At 43.2% G+C, this 20,941-nt stretch overlaps 1 protein-coding gene across 1 annotated transcript in view; it reads left to right on the top strand.

Annotated features, from left to right (window-relative positions):
• SKAP1 (src kinase associated phosphoprotein 1) overlaps nt 1-20,941 on the top strand; it is a 308,582-nt gene that overhangs the window by 253,633 nt on the left and 34,008 nt on the right. The window contains exons 5-9 of the mRNA XM_013979973.2: nt 2,993-3,070; nt 4,130-4,213; nt 7,106-7,230; nt 10,275-10,338; nt 12,525-12,725. Of these exons, the coding sequence (XP_013835427.2) occupies nt 2,993-3,070; nt 4,130-4,213; nt 7,106-7,230; nt 10,275-10,338; nt 12,525-12,725 (552 nt within the window). The remainder of the gene's footprint in view (nt 1-2,992; nt 3,071-4,129; nt 4,214-7,105; nt 7,231-10,274; nt 10,339-12,524; nt 12,726-20,941) is intronic.

The following is a 20,941-nucleotide window of genomic DNA, read 5'->3' as shown; positions in this document are numbered from 1 at the left end:
GATAGCTCAATTGCCACGGTGGCTTCCCATCTTGAATTGGGCCAGATCTCGATCTTGTCTGATAGATCAGGGAGCTAATGAGATTGAGCCCAGAGTCAACTTTACATTGAGAACAATTCTGTTGTTCTGTACACAGTTCTGTGTAAGGCGCCAGAGAGTGCCTTATACACAGAAGACAACCAGTAGAATGAAGATTGATTTGATCTATTTATCCAGAGCCATTCCAAACTTCACCTATAATCCCATTTTTTCCCACCACCCATAAGAAAAACCAGGCAAGAGAGTTCGGTACAGATTCCCTCTCAGAAGAAAGCAACATAACACATCTGACAAAAACACAGCATGTAAAATACTGTACTTCCAGCTCTCTTCCTCTTCAGAAGCTTGTGGGTGAAGGACCAAGCGAAGAAATTCAGCAACTCATTCAGTGCCCAATTTTAGCAAAGCAAGTGTGACTTTGGGGGTGAGAAGGTGGTGATGATACTCTTCCTTGTGTCCTAAAATTAGTGACTTGGAGTTCAAACATCTCTGCTGCATGATGTCTTTGTTTTCTTGGTGGTGGCATTCTTGGGTTTCAGTTGGTAGGGAGAGAAAAGCCTCACGCTGATAATGTACTGAAAGTAAATGAAATTAAATAAGCGAAGCAGTGCTCATCACTACTTCCTTCCCCCCTGGGTAATTCAATTCAAGCGCTCTCTCTGATGGCAACTCACAGGGACTGTCTCTGTCACCCCGCTGGGGCCTGGAGTCTTAACATCTAAATAAAAGTTTCACTCAAGCATTTTTTATGCTCCTGCCAGCAGGATCAGTGAGCTGGTGTGGGCACATTAATGTAATATTCATACTCACAGACTCTCCCCGCACACGAGGCAATGTCTTCCCATTTTCATAATTATAGATGTTCCATAAAATGGCATTTAGATTTGCATTAAAAAGGGGGGTTTGAATTCTAATAGAACGTTTAAGATGTCTTTTATGATTCAGACTCTCAGCATCTTTAACAAGAAGCGGTGTCTCTAAGTTTAACAAGACCTTAAGAGAGAGGCAAAAAAATAAATAAATAAATAGTGGGAAGAAAAGATGGGAACTCCAGGCTTAGGGGATCCTGTTTTGCTTATCCCCTGTGTTTTTCATTTAGTTTTTAGGTCTCTAGCAGCAATTTTTTGACAGCGTTGCAGAAAGTATGGGCTCTCCTTCAAAGAGCCTTCTCACCCACTCTGGGCCTTCTCCTCACCCTCAGTAGGATCTGCTTCTATTTTCTGGGAGAGCATTTTCAAAGAGCTATTAGAATTTTCAGAGGGCTGGAAGAAATGAAGGGATCCTAGGCAAGAGACCTTTCCTTGCCGTGTTCTCTCATGCGTGCACCCTGAGACCCATCTGGGGGGATTTATAGCAGCCACGGAGTTTGCTAACTGTAAAACACACACATGAAAACAGTCCCTGAACAAGGAAGTTGACAATAAGGACAAATAGGATAAAGAATCAGGCGCTTAGATACCCTAAAGAAGAAAAAGAAAAGTTCTTCTGATCTACATTTTTAAAACCAAGCTTGAAACAGCTTAGAAGCAAAAAAATCATTTTAGTTGCATTTTAAATTGTCTTAAAATGGTTTTTTGGTTTTGTTTTTTTTTTTTTGCTAATTTGTTCGCTAACAAACACAACATTGTAAATCAACTATATTTGGATAAAATAAAATATTTAAATGTTACTTTTTAAACAAAAAGTAAAGTGCTGAGCAAAGTGCCAATTTGGAGCCACCACTGAATAAATGTCAGTTGTTTCAGTCATTCAGAAAAAAAATTGTGGAGTTCCCGTCGTGGCGCAGTGGTTAACGAATCCGACTAGGAACCATGAGGTTGCCGGTTCGGTCCCTGCCCTTGCTCAGTGGGTTAACGATCCGGCGTTGCCGTGAGCTGTGGTGTGGGTTGCAGACGCGGCTCGGATCCCGCGTTGCTGTGGCTCTGGTGTAGGCGGGTGGCTACAGCTCCGATTCAACCCCTAGCCTGGGAACCTCCATATGCCGCGGGAGCGGCCCAAGAAATAGCAACAACAACAACAACAACAAAAAGACAAAAGACAAAAAAAAAAAAGAAAAGAAAAAAAATTGTGTGATCAAAAGAAACTTATTCCACCCAAGAGTCTCTAAGTATTGTATAGGTGACCTGGTAAGTTCATATGTGTTGTGTCTTAATTTGGCTTATATTTTGTTTGTTTTCTAAATATTTTAAGGCAAACCAGAAGAGATTTGGGATGGGAACCAAAAAGAATAAATGTCAGAGTTATTCTAGCCCACTCCATTTCTCCTAATTAAGAAATATAGAGTTGTATTTTTTAAATTGTTTTCGCTTTTTTGTTCTTGTTTCATTTTATTTGTTGAGGAGTAAATTCCTTCTTCTTTGTCTCTCCCTTCTGTGAAATAAGTTTAAACCCCAGTGGTGGAAGATAGATTGGGATCTTGACTTCCCAATAAATTTGTACCTAACAAGGCTAATTGAAAACCAAGAATGTTAGCAGCATTCAATTAAAGGCTAATGTCAGTTCCAGGTCTTCTCTGTGCAAAGGCATCTACCATTCTAGATTCTTTCCCATACTTTAACAAAATCAGGATTTGGCGGTTATTGCCAAGTTCAGCTTTGCATAGTTGTTCTTTGTGTGAACTCAATAAAAATTGTATTTACTAAGGTGTTTTTAGAGCCGAGTGTATTTATTCAAGCAAATTCTCGATTCTCTGAAGTCCTTTTCTTACCAATTGGAACATAGTTAGGCTGCCTCCTCTTGCACAAACTAACATATGTTGAAATAATTTTAAGTAATTTCAGCATTAAACAGAAAGAAAATTTACCCCCCCAATCATCTAGAAATTGTTTTATTTTGTGCCGTACTTAAGCAATAGCCCTTCTGTACCCTTTCATTAATATAAATGATCTCAAGTAGCCCCAATAATTGAAAACTCTGTCAGATCAACAAAACATTTTGTTCTTGTTCCTTTTAGGAATGGAAGACATCACAAGAGGAGCTCAAGAGCTTGATAATATCATCAAGCAAGGATACCTAGAGAAGAAAAGCAAAGGTAATGATTAGACCCCCAGATCTCAGAACTTTTCAAGGAGGGAAGGGACATGAGGAAAAAGAGGGCTAGCCTAGGGGGTGCCTCTTCTGTGCCCAATACAGTTTTAGGCAAGTCTAAGGTAAGAAGAAAAAGAAGGTCTGGTGTTTGTGTGTAGGCTGAAGAGGGATGGCCCCATATCTTCACTTCATCAAGACAGGGATTGGTTCTACCTTCCTCACCTGGTACACAACAGATGCTTAATAAATACTTGTTGGAGTTCCCACTGTGGTCCATGGGATCATCAGCGTCTCTGGAGCTCTGGGACACAGGTTCAATCCCTGACCCGGCACAGTGGGCTAAGGATCCAGCATTGCCACAGCTGCAGAATAGTCACAACTGTGGCTCAGATCTGATCCCTGGCCTGGGAACTCCTTATGCCTCAGACGGCCAAAAAAGAAAATACATAAATATATACGTACATACTTGTTGAATCAATAAATAAATGACTATATTCTTGTTCTCATCTCTCAGGGTGCTGCATAAAGAGTGAAAATGTTGCTAAGCGTGTAATTTTTATATGCATATGTGAAGCAGCCCACTTTTAAGTTTCAGACAAGCCCCAATCTTCTGCTTTCACTTATTGGATTAGAATTAGGTACTGCTAGGGTTGGGAGTACCAGGTTTAACCTTAGGGCAAATTGGTTTAGCACAAAGGAAGCCCTCTTTCACCCATAGCCTGGAGTATCACTTTGGTTTGCTCCAAGGCAATGCAGAAAGATCTCAAGCAGAATTTTAAAGGTGCAGGATAAGATTAAAACCTGAATGATCTAAAGGGAAAACTGACAGCTGTGAGGGGTCAGCGCAGGCAAAACCTGTTTAGAACTTGGACCTTTAACTCAGTGAGTCCTCTGGCCTCTGAGTCAATATGGGATAACCTGTGGGGGTGAAAGGGAGGGTTTTACAGTCCATTAACCTGGGAAATAAAACAATAACACACTGGACCGTGTGTTGTTGGATTTTACGGACTCTTCAGTGATGGTAGTTACCTGAATTTATGTCCCTTACTGCTGTTCTGTTTAGATCATAGTTTTTTTGGATCAGAGTGGCAAAAGCGATGGTGTGTTGTCAGCAGAGGCCTCTTCTACTACTATGCTAATGAGAAAAGTAAGTGTTCTTCATTTGCACAGCAGCCTCTCACTCCTGGGTGCAAGCACTTCGTAAATGCTCCAGCACTTAGATCTCAACCTAGCAGTCCTGAGCTAACACCCATAAAGGGACAGGCTTGGGAAAGAAGTGCCCTTGGGGAAAGAATACCTTGCTCATCACCAAAAACTCAGATGCCAGTTTAGAAATTATATCCCCTTTAAACACTAGGTTAGGTGGTCAGCATGTTAAAAGGTTACCTTTTATTACGACTAATAGCATTATCAAGGTTGCACACCTTGGCATTCTTTTTTTTTTTCCCCCTTGACATTCTTCAAAAAGAAAAACCTCAAATGCTTTATAGGCATTAATAATATGAAGTATTGAAAAAATTAATTCTGAGAAAGATTCAGCTTCCCAATGACCCAGAAATAGAACCCTTGACTCTCTAAGAGGATGCTCCAAACTTTATCCCTACTGGTTCCTGGGAAGTCATCCAGTGGACATCCCTAGAGCCTTGGAGTGTTGTTGAGACCCACATGGTTGCTTAGCCGGAGAGACTCCCTTCAGCCAGATGGCGGCAGCAGCAACGTGTTGAGTCAAGCCAGAGGCAGCTTCTTAACTAACCACCACTGACTCCACCAAACACAGCACTCAGGAGCTATTCCTAGAAGCCCTCCCATCCATGCTTAACACAATTGCTTAGTTTGTGAGAAAAAAAAAAAGATATAAGCACAAATTGGAGGCAAAGACAAATAAATACAAGCTACAAGTTATCATTGTAGGTGAATGCAAACTTTCGAATAGGGTATACCCTCCCATCGAAGGAGCAATTCCACAAAGCAAGAGAGAGCTCAAGAAAAATAGCAGTTCTAGTGGGGGATTTCTTGGGTTCTGCAACCTTCTCGCAGAGACCAGTGACCCGAAGGACATCCTTTATTGTCCTTCCAATAATTTTCAGTTTCTCCTCTCTGTCTTCTTTCCCGGACTTACTTCTCTCCGAATGCCTGGATATCCCGTCTAGGGAATATCTACCCAGTTGCCCTTGGACTTCCTGTACTTTGGGCACGAAGGTAGCAGAAAGAACAGCTTTTGCTAAGTGACGTAGAATCCTTAAGATTTGCCCTTGGGCTTTCAGGCAGTTCCCTCACTCTGCCTCTGCCTGCCCCAGGTATCACTGACCCTTATCTTGGGTTCGCTGTCATGACTCTTCAGAGCCTTTCCCATCGAGGGGGTAAAGCATAAAGCCCTGCATCCTTCCAACCCCCAGCCCACTTTCAAATCCAGCAACTACAATTTCTCCCCTGAATTCTATGCATACAAGCCAACCAGGTTCTAGGGATTTTTTGTTTGTTTGTTTTTAAACTTCAAGCTAATTTAATATATATGTCCTTGTAAAAATGTTCAGCATTTCCTTTGCATTTAAATATGTGGTTGGCATATCTGGATAGAAAGCCAGGTATCCTGTTCATTCATCCTTCCTACTCAAGGTGAGGAGGGAGAGCAAGAGCGAGAGGCTTGGAGACTTTTATTGACCATTTTGCTGTCAGAGTGAAATAAAATCTGGTGACCAAAGAACAACAAAACATTTTAGTGGCCAGTTAGAACAAGGAGAGATACTTTAACAAAAAAGATTCTGGTGTCAAAAAGCACTGTTGCACGGCTCCCTGCTCGCCAGTTACTTCTTATTGTGCCCAAGACATTTTCTTAGGAAGTATAGAGTGTTTGTGAATTTCTTGTAGCTCGAGCAGGTGGAGACAGATTCTTTTCCTTTTCTCTTCTTTTAACGTTGTCTTTCCACTGCCGTCCCTCTCATCACCATCATCATCAAAAAGCACTTGTAAAACAATCCATTCCCCATGACACGAGGCAGAATGCCTCCCATGGGATGTGTTGGTCCCTTTCTTCTACACGGTCTGCCTGAACCACACTGTGAGGACACAGAATCCTCCTTGGGAACGCCCTCCTCTTTTCCTGTTTCCAATATCTTTTTTGTTTGTTTGTTTTTAAGGCCATGCCTGCAGCATATGGAGATTTCCAGGCCTACATCGCAGCCACAGCCACACAGGATCCAAGCCACGTCTGTAACCTACACCGCAGCTCACAGCAATGCCGGACCCTTAACCCACTGAGTGAGGCCAGGGATCAAACCTACATCCTCATGGATGCTGGTCAGATTCATTTCTGCTGAGCCACAACAGGAACTCCTCTTTTTTTTTTTTTTTTTTTTTTTTTTTTTTTTTAAGAGAGTGGCAGGCCACAGAGTCTCTCCTTTCGCTGCCTCATGGTCCTTTTCCTTTTATCTCCTTCCTCATCACCCAGTGAGCCTCAAGTGTACTCTGCTACTTCCCAATCTGACCTCTTGCGAGGGGAATAAAATACTGAGTTTTAATGATTCTCCCCCTAGCATAAATTCCCACCTGACCAGCAGGAAAGGGAAAGAATTGGAGCCCAAATGCTACCCAGGGCCTGGGAGGAGATCCTGGGAACTTATAATGCCCCCTTGTGCTGCTGTCCCTCCCCTCAAATGTGAGCTCTGCCCGCCCTGATAATAATGTTTTAGCTCTCTAATAGCCTTCAAGAGCCTCATATTTACAGCCACGCTCTCCCTGCTGTAATAATTCCTTCTTTCTGTTATTATAGATCTCTTAACATTCTAATAAATTCTCTGTCTCTGTTGTACTCTTTTGGCAAAATAACCGTTCCTGTTGCATCGCCCTAGCTTGGCAGTGATATCTGCCTCTCCACCACTGTAGCCTCTTCTTCAGCTTCCCTAATAACCTTTCCTTGACTGTTGTGGTTCCTCAGGGATGTAACAGCTGTTTCTGTGCTTTTATTTTACATACCAGAGAAGATGCCCTCCCTTGGCAGTTGCATGTCTCTGGAGATACAGGAAGCTTTCCTCTCTTGCAGGCAAGCAGCCCAAAGGGACCTTTCTCATTAAAGGCTACACTGTACGGATGGCCCCCTACCTGCGAAAAGATTCCAAGAAAGAATGCTGCTTTGAGCTGACCTCCCAGGATAGACGCAGCTATGAGGTAGGTTGAGCCAAGGAGATGGAGAGCCTCCTGAGTGTTGCAGTTTCACTCCCTGTTGCATGTGGGCCATGGTTGCTGGGCTGGGTTCCATCCTTGTTTGTTACCTCTCGTTGCCTACCAAGACATTCTTTCTTGGCACATCCTCCCCTTTGCTGTGTCGTGTCCAGCCTTCTGTAGCCATTTCATCCTACGTTCTGCCTTGGCTTTGCTTCCGTCTCTTCATCCTTCCCCTTCTCAGTCTTACCCCACAGGTGGGAGTCTTATCTCCTGCAGCACACAGTCCAATTCTTTACTCATAGTCTCTAAGTTCATGGCTTTCATTCCCACTCTCTTTATTTTTCAACCGATTATCTTTACTTCCATGAAATCCAAGAAAGAGAAATCTGACAGCAGAATGAAACGTAATTTATTTTCCCACATTCCTCTTGCTATCCAAAATAATCTTCCTCTGTGTAAATGCACTGCATATCTCTGGAAGAATTTCTAAGATACTGGTAGCTGTGATTACTGAGTCGCAACAGTGACAACTGAGGAACTAGAGAGCCTGAGTGGGGGTGAGAAAGACATCCTTCCACTGTGTTTATTTTTATATATTTTGATACAATAGAAAAGGTAGTATAATAGGTATTGCATTCATTACCTATTATGAAATTAATTGAGGCAACAAACAATTTCTGACCATGGGAATGTAGTGATTTTCACCAGAAATACAATTTTTCACGTGTATGTGTGTATACAGGTATTGTTTCCTGCTTATTGGTTATTTTTATCACAGTTTTACTAAAATAATATAGAAAAACTTTAGCTAACTTATGAAAAAGAGAAAAGCCATGCTAAGGTTAATATTAACTGCTTATGTAACCCTTTCACTCTTTGAGTTTTGCATTATTTCATTTTTATTTTAGAAAGATTTATTGCAAGGACACGAATCATTTATGAGAGTAAAATTATTGAATCCTAAAGGAATTAAGAGCCAAGGAAGGTAGGAGTTCCCTCTGTGGCTCAGTAGAAACTAACCCGACTAGTATCCATGAGGATGTGGGTTTGATCTCTGGCCTCGCTCAGTGGGTTAAAGATCCGGTGTTGCCACAAGTGGCAGCTCAGGTTACAGATGGGGCTCAGATCTGGCGTCGCTGTGCGGTTGTGGTGCAGGCCAGCAGCTGCAGCTCCAATTCAACCCGTAGCCTGGGAACTTCCATATGCCACAAGTGTGGCCCTAAAAGAAAAAAAAAAATCAAACAAAACAAAAAGAATCAAGGAAACTAGAAAACCTTTTGGTGACACAGTTACAGGCAAGCAAGATGGCAAGACCTGGCAGAGTTGGGGCCATTTTCTCCGGGGGTTGTATGTATGTGTTCTGAATCAGCACCCCAGGACTCAGGGAGGGCTTCCCTCGGCAGCCAAACCTAATGGACCCCCAACTCTATTCCCGACCTCTGCCTTTAGCTGATTTTATCTATGTTCTTTCACCATAGCAAACACTGACCCTGAATATAACATCCTTTTATGTTTCAACTGGATCCTAACCTTTATTTGAATACAATGACCTAGGTCTTATTTATGCAATTTCCAAAAAAAGTTTTAATTTAATCTAAACTTTTTAATAGAATCTTTTATGGACATGTACAACACAGATGTATGCCTTGGGTATGAATCCAAATTATTTTTATTATTCAGTTCCAGTTGTGCCTCATCCAGATGAAAATTTATATGGGAAGTCTAAATCAATGTCCCTAGACATTTTTTATAGAAATGTGTTTTTAAGAAATCAAGAGTAACAATGTCTATTAATAAGTTTTAAGCAGGAATCTAGGTTTCTTATACAGCACAGAGCTTTATCTTACCCTAATGGCCAGGTAATAAAAATGTTTTTCAGGAACAGTCATTTCAAGTTGATTCATTTAACATAAAAAAATTACTAACGTGTAATGCTTGACTGGCCTGTTTTGTGAATCAGAATGTAGAGTTTGTTTACTTCTTCTTTTCTTTGGCCCATTGAATCCAAGTCATTACCATGGTCTGCGGAGTCTTCCTCTACAATATCCTTTGGATCTTTCCCTTCTAATTTATTCTTACAGTCCTGACACCAGTTAAACCCCTATCGCTTCACCCAGAGGACTGGTTAAGAAGCCTTCTAGTTGGTCTTGTGTCCACAATTTCTCCCTAGTTCAGTCTCTCCTACTCGCAGCTCTTGAAAGAATCTCTCACTCCTTCTGCTTTTTAAGTTTGAATTCCTAGCACTCAGAGCCCTTTCATCAACTCTTCTGTGATCCTCAACTCTCCAGCTTCGTCTGTTGCTGTTGTCCAGTCAAGCTGGTTGGGCCACCTTCCCTACACAGGATGGTCTCATTTCTAATCTTGGGCAGCTGCTTCTCCCTGCCTAAAATGACCAGCTCCCTCTACCAGTGTGCACCAACTCTTTTATCCAGCCTGGAGTTCCCTGGTTGCCTGACGATTTAGGATTGGGCATTGTCACTGCTGTGGCGCAGTGAACCTGTCCCGGGAACTTCTACATGCCATGGGCATGGCTCAAAAAAAAGAAAAGAAATCCAACCAAAACAGTATTACTTCCGCAAGCCTCCCGTGGTGGCTTGTCACAGGCAACAGTAAGTGCTCCCTGTCACCTCTCAACATCCAGCTGTTATCCAATGTGCCTGCTTTGTAGGGTTCTCCTGTCAAGTGTGTATGTTGTCCCCCAGACGGACACATTGTTCTTTGAAATCAAGAATTTGGGTTGGCCTTTTTTGTTTGTTTTCCTATAAACTGTTCTCAGGAAATGCCTGATGAATGAATGGGTAATCAAATGAATGCACATGAACATGAATTCTGGACTCAGATCTAGCTGTCAACATTGGGTATGCAAAACTGCTGAAGGAAAAAAAAGTCACTTTAGTGAGATTTTGATCTTTTTTCCTAAATATTAAGCAGACAGAGAATCCTGAGCTTTCAACTTGACTCTGCAACTCTGTTCCCCTTGAACATCCCTATAAGATTCATGGAAATTTTAGTGAAAGTGATCAAGTAATTCACTAATTTTTCTCTAGTTTACAGCTTCTAATCCAGCTGAAGCCAGAGACTGGGTGGATCAAATAAGTTTCTTGTTAAAGGGTAAGTATCATTATTATAGAAACAATATGTGGGGGCTTTTGCAGTTGAAGTTATATATTCCTTAGATGATAGATAGATAGATAGATAGATAGATAGATAGATAGATAGATAGATAGATAGATTCATTCTTTATCTGCCCCTTCTCCCTATCACACATCCCTCATATGATAACCACAAAAAGCACCATGATGAGTCAGAAGGAGAAGAAACCATCAACCCGGAGACGATCTCTGATATTCTAACTCATCCACCTACCTACAGGCAAGTCTGTCGTATTTGTAATCAGCAGAAAAGGAGGTTCTGAAAACCAGCTCAGCTGAATTCAGTGTCTCCTAACCCCTTATATGCCGGTAAGGAAATTCACGATGCCCACATCATCTAGATCTAGATGTGTCCAAAATCTCCCAGTTTTAGTCTCAGTGGGAAATAGAAATCCAAACTCATCTGTGTGGCCTTCAATAACATTAGACATTCAAAACAAATTGCTGTTTCCCAAGCCACGGAAAAAATGTTCCCTGCTTTGGAAGGGAAGAGTCCTGGCCTGAAGATGTTAAATGACTGCTCTTAGAGTACCCTCTGCTGGCCAGCCTGTAGGCACAGCAGTGACAGTGGCCCGGGAAGTTTTGTCTGGGAGTGGCCCGGCAGGTAGAAGTAACCAACCTTGTGTCTGTTACTTGGCATCAGGTAACTCTCCTGATGCTATACATCATGGCAGGACCCGGCCTCTGCAGAAAGACAGAAACACCAACTTTGCACGTGGCCCAAGACCTAAGGAGAAGTACATCAACCTAAAAACACCAAGGCTTTTCATCTCCGTTTTTTTTATTCTGCTGTAAGATTTTATTGTGGATAAAAAGAAGGAAGCACCAGAGCTTTAATTACAATTGCCTATTTTACTCAGTTTATGCCTTTGCTATCACAAGAACAAACTATTGCATCTACCAAGAGCGTCACGTGTAATAGACTAGAACTAGGCAAACATGAACATTGATGGCGAGACTACAGGGTACACTCTCATCTAGGTGCCTTGGATTTATGCGTGTAATATACCCCTAAGTGTGTAAACCTCAATAAAACTCCAAGCAGCTTTATTGAGCTGTACCCTGTGGTACTTTCAGAATCCCACATTGAAGAAATTATTCATTCCATTTTATTTTAAAACAAACAAAATAATAACATATGGTTTTAAGCCACCGATGTGTCTTTGATCCCTTCCTCATATGAGGTGGCACCAGAACTCAGATGAAAAGAGTTGCAAAATCTTTATTAAAAGCCTAATCAAGATGAACGGTTTTATTGTGTTTTGAAATGAATGTCGGATGTCTCTCCATCCTTTCCTTCCCCAGAGCATCCTGCAGAGGCCCCTTCCTCTGCCCAGCCTGCAGAGGCCCCTCAGCAGGGTTTCAGAGAGCACTCTGTACTACACATCAGAGAATGAACCTTCCCAGCTCCCCACTAAAATAAAAAACCAATCTTCCTCTCCCGCCCTGTGCTGCCCCGTGCTGTGATGGCTCCACATTGGCTACGCGGTGACCCACTTTAAGGTCAGCCAGACTGTGCAGTTGCAAAAGGACACGGTCACCACATGGCTCAGCCATTCCATTTGGTCTTGTGGTACTGTTATCTTTTTCCACATCCTGCTTTCTCTTCCTCTTCCACTTTTGCCCACTTTTCTCTTCCCAGACTTGTCTGAAATTCCGCAGCGAGATCATGCAGTGGATGAGCTTGGGACAGGTGACAGCCCAGGGATCCTTTGGATACCGCCATAGTTCCTGGGCTTTCCTCGCCCTGGGGAACCGCAGGCTATCACTCACCCTTCCAGTTTTCCACTTGACGAGCAGCACGAGGCACGCTGGCATTTCCTCTTCTGGCCTATTTTCTTCCCTTCGCCTCATGTGCTCATTCACACACCCATACTTTTCAGGGCTGCTTCATCCTGATCAAGTTTTATTGCAAGGAAGGATTTATGTTGATGGTTTAAACCTGACGCAGTGCTAGTCTGGCCTTTTCTGTAGATTTCCTGCCACCAAGGCCCCCATTAGAAATAACAGCACTTAACCTAGTGTTTCATTTTCCTCTGACATGTTTTATTCTCATCCCTCCACCTCCTTCTCCCTCTTTCCTCCCCTGCCTTTTGCTTTTCTTTTTCTCCCGATTTTGATTCATTCTCATCTCTGCCCTGGCAGATCTGAGCTCCTTAACCATTCCATGTGAGGAGGAGGAGGAGGAGGGAGAGGAGGAAGAAGAAGAGATGTACGATGATATCGATGGTTTTGACTCCTCAAATTCCGGTTCCCAAAGCAGACCCATCATGTTGCCTGGGAGTATGGGGCTCAAAGAGCCCACAGAGGAGAAAGAAGAAGATGATATTTATGAAGTTTTACCAGGTGAGAGATCTCATCTTCTAATGATCTTCCCCTAGTTTAGAAACGCTTGACCTGGTAGGAGAGTATAACTTTAGCAAGTCCAGAGGAAGCCACACCTTGGAAGGAGAGAATATACGGAAGCTTCAGTGGCGCCTCTGAGATTCCCAGCACCGGAGATGCCCGCTTCTGTGGGGGCAAGATGGATTGATTCATTTTACATGGAAAATCATTTATTACACATGTCAAGAGGTTAAAGAATCAAGAATACTCATGTTAGTTTTCATGGATTTACTACAAGTTTGGGGGTGACTCATCAAAACTCTCTGGTTTGAGAGTTCCCTTCGTGGCTCAGCGGTTAACAAACCCAACTAGGATTCATGAGGATGTGAGTTGGATCCCTGGTCTCGCTCAGTGGGTTAAGGATCCAGCGTTGCCGTGAGCTGTGGTATAGGTCATAGCCACGGCTTGGATCCTGCGTTGCTGTGGCTGTGGCATAGGCCAGCAGCTGTAGCTCCGATTCAACCCCTAGCCTGGGAACCTCCATGTGCAGTGGGTGTGGTCCTAAAAAGTGGGGAAAAAAAACTGTCTAGTTTGAACTTCTTTTATGTAACTGTGAAAATAATAGAAAGTCACCTCAAAATGGTGAAGGATATGAGAAGACTGAAGAAATATAGATAAATGCTGACAAGGCTTTTCAGTAACACAGTAAAGCCCTGTTGTCTGGTCCAGATATACCAGGAATCGAATGGCATCTCTTACTAACAAGCCTAACGTGTGTCCTCTGCCCATCATTGCGGTGGGTCTACTGTACTTATTTCTTTTCCTTCCAAAGGCATGATAACTGGCATCTCAACAAATGTGCAGTCATTGCTGCTCCCTCATAGCCACTTCCTGTGTGGGTTACAGCAGCTGTTGAACAGAACAGAGCGCAGTGGGGGTCAGGCTGTGCAAAAACGAAGCCTGAGCCTTTTAATTGTGAGGTAGTTAGACCACAGGAATGCTGAATCTTCAAGTCCATTCAGAAAGATTTCTCCTGTGGAAATTTGCCAGGAGTTCAGTGCTCTGCTGAGAAATTCAAGTTAAGCCTAAATTTATAGCAATTTAAACCTCAATCCCAGATGAACCTAGGAACTAAGGTGAACCTAACATTTAGGCCCCTGAAGACAGGGCTGGCGGCTAAAAAGCATTGCCAGTAGACAACTTGCACTTCAAGGCTTCTTAAGAAGAGGGTCCTACCCTGTCAGTGCCACGATCATCTCTCCCTTGGGGGAGAAGCTGCGTCATTGCTTCCTGAGTGGAGCAGGGCTACGTGTCTCCTCCTGGCTAGGACCTCGCCCGCACGGCAAGGAGAGCCTGCTTCTTCTCCCAGCATTTCCAGCCTCTGCCAGTCCGACTTCCACAGCCTTTTTGTTGTGTTTTATTATGCAAATGATATCTTGGTTGAGGTCGAGCCACTTCTTGTGTCTGAAGTTAAAAAAAAAATGATAATTTCCTCAGCAAGTCATCGTCGTTAATGAAGTTTTACAAAAACAGATACAACCAAAGGAAAATAAAATTTCACAGGTGATAAATTTTTCCAATTTCCCTGGCAGAATTCGATAGGATTGTTAAATTAAGAGTGAAGGTGTCTGTTAGAAAGCAACGAGCAGTGATGGGTAATTTTATAGAGTGGAAAATTGAATCAAATTGCTACATTAAAACACAGCTCCTCTGAGAATCTTCCCTTTCACAGACTGCTCCATTGCAACAGCAGGGTGCAGAAATGGATCTAATTCACAACACTCTCTAGAAGGAGATGTACTCTCCAACTTGGCCAGAGTCTTCCTGGTGAGCTCACATTCTGCTCACTCCTGTCCAGGCTCCGGGAGCTATCCAGGTGACATGCCACTTGGGGTCACAGCTGTGAAGAGTGCTCAGGAAAAACCATACAGAACCACCCAGCCTTCTGGGGAGCAAAGACGGGCCTTTTCATGCACCACGTTTGGTTCTCAAAGGAGCAGGGAAGAGGGGGTTGATGCTCAGACACACAGAGCGAAGGAAAGTAAATGGAAAGAGGCTCAGAAAGTAAGATGAGGAGTTCCCGTTGTGGCTCAGCGGGTTAAGAGCCTGACTGGTATCCAAGAGGATGCAGGTTCCATCCCTAGCCTTGTTCAGTGGGTTAAGGATCCTGTGTTGCCACAAGCTGCACTGTAGGCTCCAGATGCTGCTCGGATCCGGTATTGCTGTGGCTGTGACACAGGCTGGCAGCTGCAGCTCCAATTCGACCCCTAGACTGGTAACTTCCATATGCCCCAGGTGGGGTTGTGAAAAGAAAAAAAAAGAAAGATGAGTTTGTGACCATCACCTTACCCCAGGCGGGTCAATGAATGTATGATTGGCTTTTCAACAATCATCCTTCCCACATCTCTTAAAACCCTGCCCTCAGCCGTTGCAACATTGCTGAGAGTGCCAGGTTACACCAGTTTGGATACTGGAATGGACTCTAAGGGCCTGGAGACCGATCTGCTTTCTCAAGGAAAGGCACCTACCTTCTGCGCACAACTGTCCCTCGAAAGTAAGGAAGGCCACGTTGTAGGCTCTCTTTCTATAGGTTAGGGCAACGGCAGCCAACTTTGCTTCTATGTTTCCAAAGGACAGTGCTGTACCCAGCCAAGAGGTTCTTTCCCAAAGCTTCTTTCCAGCGCAGTTTTTAGAGACAGCATGGAAGGTGGGATATATTGGCATTTCATTATGATAGGAATATTTCAGCCACACGTCTCCATCAGCCAGCTTCCTGTCCATGCTGCTCAGCTTGTTGCTTCTGAAATTACTGTTAGTTTTGCATATGCCACACGACCACTCCTGGAGGAACCGAGGGATCCTGACACTGTCTCTCCTTTGCCGTCAGCTCACAAGACCACTCGCCAAGCAGTGGCATGTGACTCACAGCATGGTATTGCAGGTAAAAGTGCTGGCTCAAAGTCAGGATGCACCTGCTCTGCCACCTGCTAGCTAGGAGACCTCAAGCAAGTTTTCTGCCCTGTGTGATTTTCTCACCTGTAACATGGGGATAACAATAGCGGCTCTCGCAAGGGGATGCTGTGATCGAAAACAAATTTATGATTACCAAAGGGGCCCATGGATGGGGAAGGGATAAATTAAGAGTTTGGGATTAACAGACGCAAACCACTATATATAAAATAAACAACAGAATCCGACTATATAGCACAGGGAATTATAGTCAATATCCTGTAATAAACCATAATGGAAAAGCATATGAAAAAGAGGACTTCCCTGGTGGCCTAGCGGTTAAGGATTCAGCCTCGTCACTGCCGTGGTTCGATCCCTGGCCCAGGAACGTCCATGTGCTCCGGGTGCAGCCAAAAAACAACATCAATAGAAAATATGAAAAAGAATATATATATATATATATATATATATATATATATATATATATATATATAACTAAATCACTCTGCTATACACCAGAAATTAACACAACACTGTAAATCAACTATACTTGAAAGAAAGAATCAAAGAAAGGAAGGAAGGAAGGGAGGAAGGAGGGAGGGAGAAGAGGAGGGAAGGAAGGGAGGGAGGAAAAAAAGAAGGAGGGAAGAAAGCTGTGAGAAGCCTAGAACTGCTTGTGTAAAGCACTTAGAACCCTGGCCTAGAGTGAGCATCCAGTAAATGCTGGCTCTTATTCACTTGGTGGTATTTAAATCGGAAGTGTTACCTCCTTGAAGAATTGGGAAGCAGCTTGTTCCACACCTCTGCCAACCAGACCTGAGACAGTCCGGTTGGACATTTTCAGTGATATGTGTGAAGCAGGTGAAATTGAAAATCCTGAGCAGATGGAATGTGGATCTTGCCTTCTGCTCAGGTCCATTTTTGCTGCAAGGACAGGTGCTGGGTGGAGGGACAGTCAACAGTAAGGTCGGCCTGTGCTAATGTTGCATACCCATCCGTAGTCCAATAACTCGGGCTCTAACATGGTGTCTCATGGTAACAGGGAAATGGGCTTTGTGGAGACTCGTTAGTGTTGATGATTCTGTTCATCCTTCCTCTTTGGGACGGGGCTTCCACAAGCCTCACTGTCTCTACGGGAAGGCCGCATGAGATCTCTCTTCCAGAATATGAAGTCTGTGGGCTTCCGAGTTGAAAAAAAAAGTGCCTGTAACACATAGCAAGTCAATACAAAAATGTTTTTTCCTAATCAAAATAATGTATGGATCATCAAATTAAATGTACGACATCACATTCATCATGGGATAATTAGCATTTGCTACGTGGCTAGCCCTCTCCTTCCCTTGAGGGAAAACCAGAGCACTCGAGGTTTGCAGCCAAGACCACAGTGTTAGCCTTGGATAATATGGTTTCAAGGTTGGTATCCATGGGGATTTCTGAACATCCGTGTTGAAAACATGGGGGCCCTTGATTTTTAAGATCTCATTTGCAGTAGATTAAACTGGAGGGAACAACTAACAAAGAACAGCTAAAGCAATATGTGGAAAATGGGAGGCTTTTCTGAGCCTTCTCTCACCCCTCCCACAAATTATTTTACAGCCTAGCCCAGTCCCAGTTTCAGGATTCAAGATTCCATAAAAGGACAGCGTTTATCAGGTTTCTCTTTGTCTGGGGCCTCAAGCCTGGAATCCGGCAAAGGCACCTGAGGCCACTGAAGAGCAGTAACTGGGGCCTTGCAGCAGCTGCTGTGGCAACAGAATCTGGCTGTGTTCTCTAGAGAGATTGCAGGGGAGCAAATGGAAAGAGAGACAAAGAGCCCTCCCTGGGAATTTCTGTGCACATTCCGCTGCTGCCCACACTACCCTGGAGGGTCATTATAGACCCAGAAACCAGATTGCTTTATAATAAAGCATATAACTGGTGTTTTTTTTTTTTTTTTTAATTTGAGTCAAATGGAAACAAGCATTCTGTGGAATTATTTTTTTCCCCCGTACAGTTGTCCAGACCCACAGGAAGGGAGAAACAGAGATAGTAGGAGGTCTAAGGAAAGAAAAAAAGCAGACACCAAATATACAAAGTTTATGAAGTCACGACTGCCAGTGTCGTAGAAAAGCAGCACTTCGTGGGGGGAGCCTCGAAGAAGAGTCAGCACCATCATCTGGCCCCCCTCCGAGCGTCCTGGCCTTCTCTCTCTCATGCACACTGGACCCTAGCAACACTGTGCTTTAGGCCAGCCCAGCACCAAAAGCAGAATCGTGCAGTTTCTTCCACCCAGAATACCCACCCTCAGCCTGTTGAAACCCTGCACATTCTGCTCAACTGTGTATCCTCAGGGACGGCCTCCTGGAAACTCATCTAGAACTGAGCTCTCTTTCAAGCCTTTCCCACAGGGATTTGTATTTAGGTCTTCCTCCTCCAATTAGTAGGTGCTCAATTATTATCTGTGAAATTAAATTCTGTGCATTGCAAGTGTTGCACTTAGCACAAATTGAGTTTAATATCCTGTATATCAAGACCATACCACAGAAATAGGATGCAACTATTTTGAGGTAGCAGTTGTGATTACCAACTATACAACAGAGAATTAAATGTGTTATTAGCATCGTGCTCATCTTTTCCATGTCGTCTGAAGAGGTGCCGCAGCATCCATGGATTTATCACATACCTGTGCGTGTTGCGGAATGATTTCCTTTTTTTGCATGTTCCCTTTGCACTTCGAGTCTCTCTGTATTTCTGCTGCATCTGTCACCAGAGCACCTTGGCATCTGGCTGCACATTGATACATTTGGCATTTTTTAAGCTTCTGTCACTTTGCTTTATTTGGAAAAAGTGACTTCCCTCTTTCTTACCTCCATTTAGCCGATGTCAGAACAGCACTTCAGAAAGGAGCCAGGTATCATGGGAAGCTGGCTCCTCTCTGTGCCTCTGAAGGGGTGTCAGTGTCCTGTTCCTCCCAGCCTCTCATTAGCATCCCTGACATTGTGCCAAGAGTGTTGATTGAAATCAACTCTCTGGATACCGATGCTCATTTGTGATACCCCATGGTTCTCTTCCATGTTCATGTGATGCAGCACAGTTAACAGAATCTTCCTCAACTCTTTTCCCAATTGAGAAGAGATATTTGGGAATCAAGTAGAGCATTTAATGTAATAAGTGGACAGTAATCTTTAGTGGTTAATTTGTTTAAAGCCTATGTAAGGTTGGGGTCCCATATGCCCGGTTAGGAGCGAGGACCATTATAATCTATTACTGTTTAAAGTTGAGCTAGCACATAAATTTTAATTCTTTCTTTAATGAAGACGTATTTTTGTAGATGTAATGCTACATGCCTAATGATATTCTTATAAAGAAGTCCAGCGAATCAACGCTACTCTAATAAAATGTTTAAAAAGAAGTTCAACAAGCTCTTTAGCTTAAACAATTTAAAAATAATCTTTTTAAAATTAAAGCCTCACCTTACAGATGCAAAAAATGAGAAATTTGGCTGTTAACCCATCCCATTTTGTGAGCAAAGGAACCTTTTTTTTTTTTTCTGTTGCTATGTAATCAACTTTCTTGACTTTGGAATTTCAAAGATACCAATTTGATTTCATCAAAGAATCCGGGATAAAGTGTACACCTCTCTGTTTGGGTTGTGGCCTCTGAAGCAGGGAAGGTGCTGAAGGCGGGCCTTGAACGTCCAGCTGTGATGGGCACTTTTCTTTACTCCGTAATGGACCGCCATACTCACTCTTTCAAAGGCACAGCACCCAGGTGCTCACATCCATAGCTAGGCTTCTTGACTTCAGCCCACTTCCAGCCACCCGGGAAGGACATTAGCTAGAGCAGATGGGACTGGAGCTTCGCCATTCACATCCATCACTGCAGCGCTTAGTAATGGTGGTGAATGCTATGGCATACAAGATCTATGGCCAACATTCTGCTTTCTTTCTAGGCAACTCCACAGGCACTGTGGAAATCAGAGTATCTGTTCTGGAATTGAACTGCATAAAACAGTTTTATTTTTTCCATTTTCGTATCATGGCTGGATTAAGTGCTGGTGCCCAAAAGGATAAAGGAATCCAGTTTTAGTTTTCATTTTTATCATTGCAAATACATTTACATTCTCCTATTTTACAAATGCAAAGAGCAGGCAAGCCACTTTCAATAATTTATTTTAAAATCAATGCTAATGAGGTTATGTCTCGTCGGTGGCCGAGTTTTACAATAAAGTCTGATTTATTTAGAAAAGATCTTTGGTGTAGCTTCCCATCTAATGGTGGTGGGAAGGAGGTGGAGGAGCAGGCACCGTGACCTTCCAACTTCGGATCCAATTTGTAATTCACAGCGGAGATCTGACCCAATTTACATTGATTAGAATTGGGAGGAAGAGACATCTGGGCACAGACAGCAGAGGTAGAATAAACCCTCTCTGCAAAAGTGCCTAAGCACAGCAAATTGCTGGTCTTTGTGATTCAGTTGTTTGATATCAGCAAAAGAGCTGTTCTCTGTCCAGGTTATCGGGGTGTCTCTAAAACTGAGGACAGGCACGTTCTTCTTTGAATGCTTTTAGTCCTGTGACATTGGTCCCACGTCAGAAAGGAAAAGGATCATAGCAGAGGAAGGAGGGAAGTGGCCGAATAATAAGACAGTGTGCAAAGAATGATGTTTAACATGGTTTGCTTGAGCGTGATCTGCTTCCGCTGTTTGATTTCACTCCTCTCTTGTCTCACATCTTTATCCCTCACGGAGAGGTGGGGGAGTGCCACAGGTGCTGTGTGGGAGAGTCTCTACTGCAAGGTCATGCATAGAGCTAAGTGGAGCTGAGTGCTTTTCCCATGATCTTGTAGGGCAGATGTAGGGCAGTACATGTTTTTAAAGATATATCGTAGATTTCGAAGTCCCGGTAATGTGACATTTCCCGAAGTATCAATCCTAATAACAGTATTAATTTTAATTTTGTAGGGGAGCTATATCATTTTGTGTATGAAATGAGTTGTAATTCTTTGATGTTTTGTTGTGTTTTAACATATTCTTAAGCTGTTTCTTCTTAGTTATGAACTTAGAGTTTACCTCCCCCAGTCTGACTTACCAGAACTCGTGTTGCCCTATAAACCTTACATTTCTTTAAATATAAGGCCATCTCCTCAAAAGTTCCATTTTGTGGCATAACTATGGGGAAGCAAGAAAATTAAGTGCCTTAAGAGCCACAAGGAGGAGTTCCCGTTGTGGCACAGCAGAAACAAATCCAACTAGAAACCACGGGGTTGCGGGTTCCATCCCTGACCTCACTCAGTGGATTAAGGATCTGG

The sequence above is a fragment of the Sus scrofa genome, chromosome 12, assembly GCF_000003025.6.
Source record: "Sus scrofa isolate TJ Tabasco breed Duroc chromosome 12, Sscrofa11.1, whole genome shotgun sequence".
In the NCBI taxonomy this organism is placed as follows: domain Eukaryota; kingdom Metazoa; phylum Chordata; class Mammalia; order Artiodactyla; family Suidae; genus Sus; species Sus scrofa.
The sequence above is the reverse complement of the archived record's forward strand: the minus strand, read 5'-3'. Positions and strand labels throughout refer to the sequence as shown.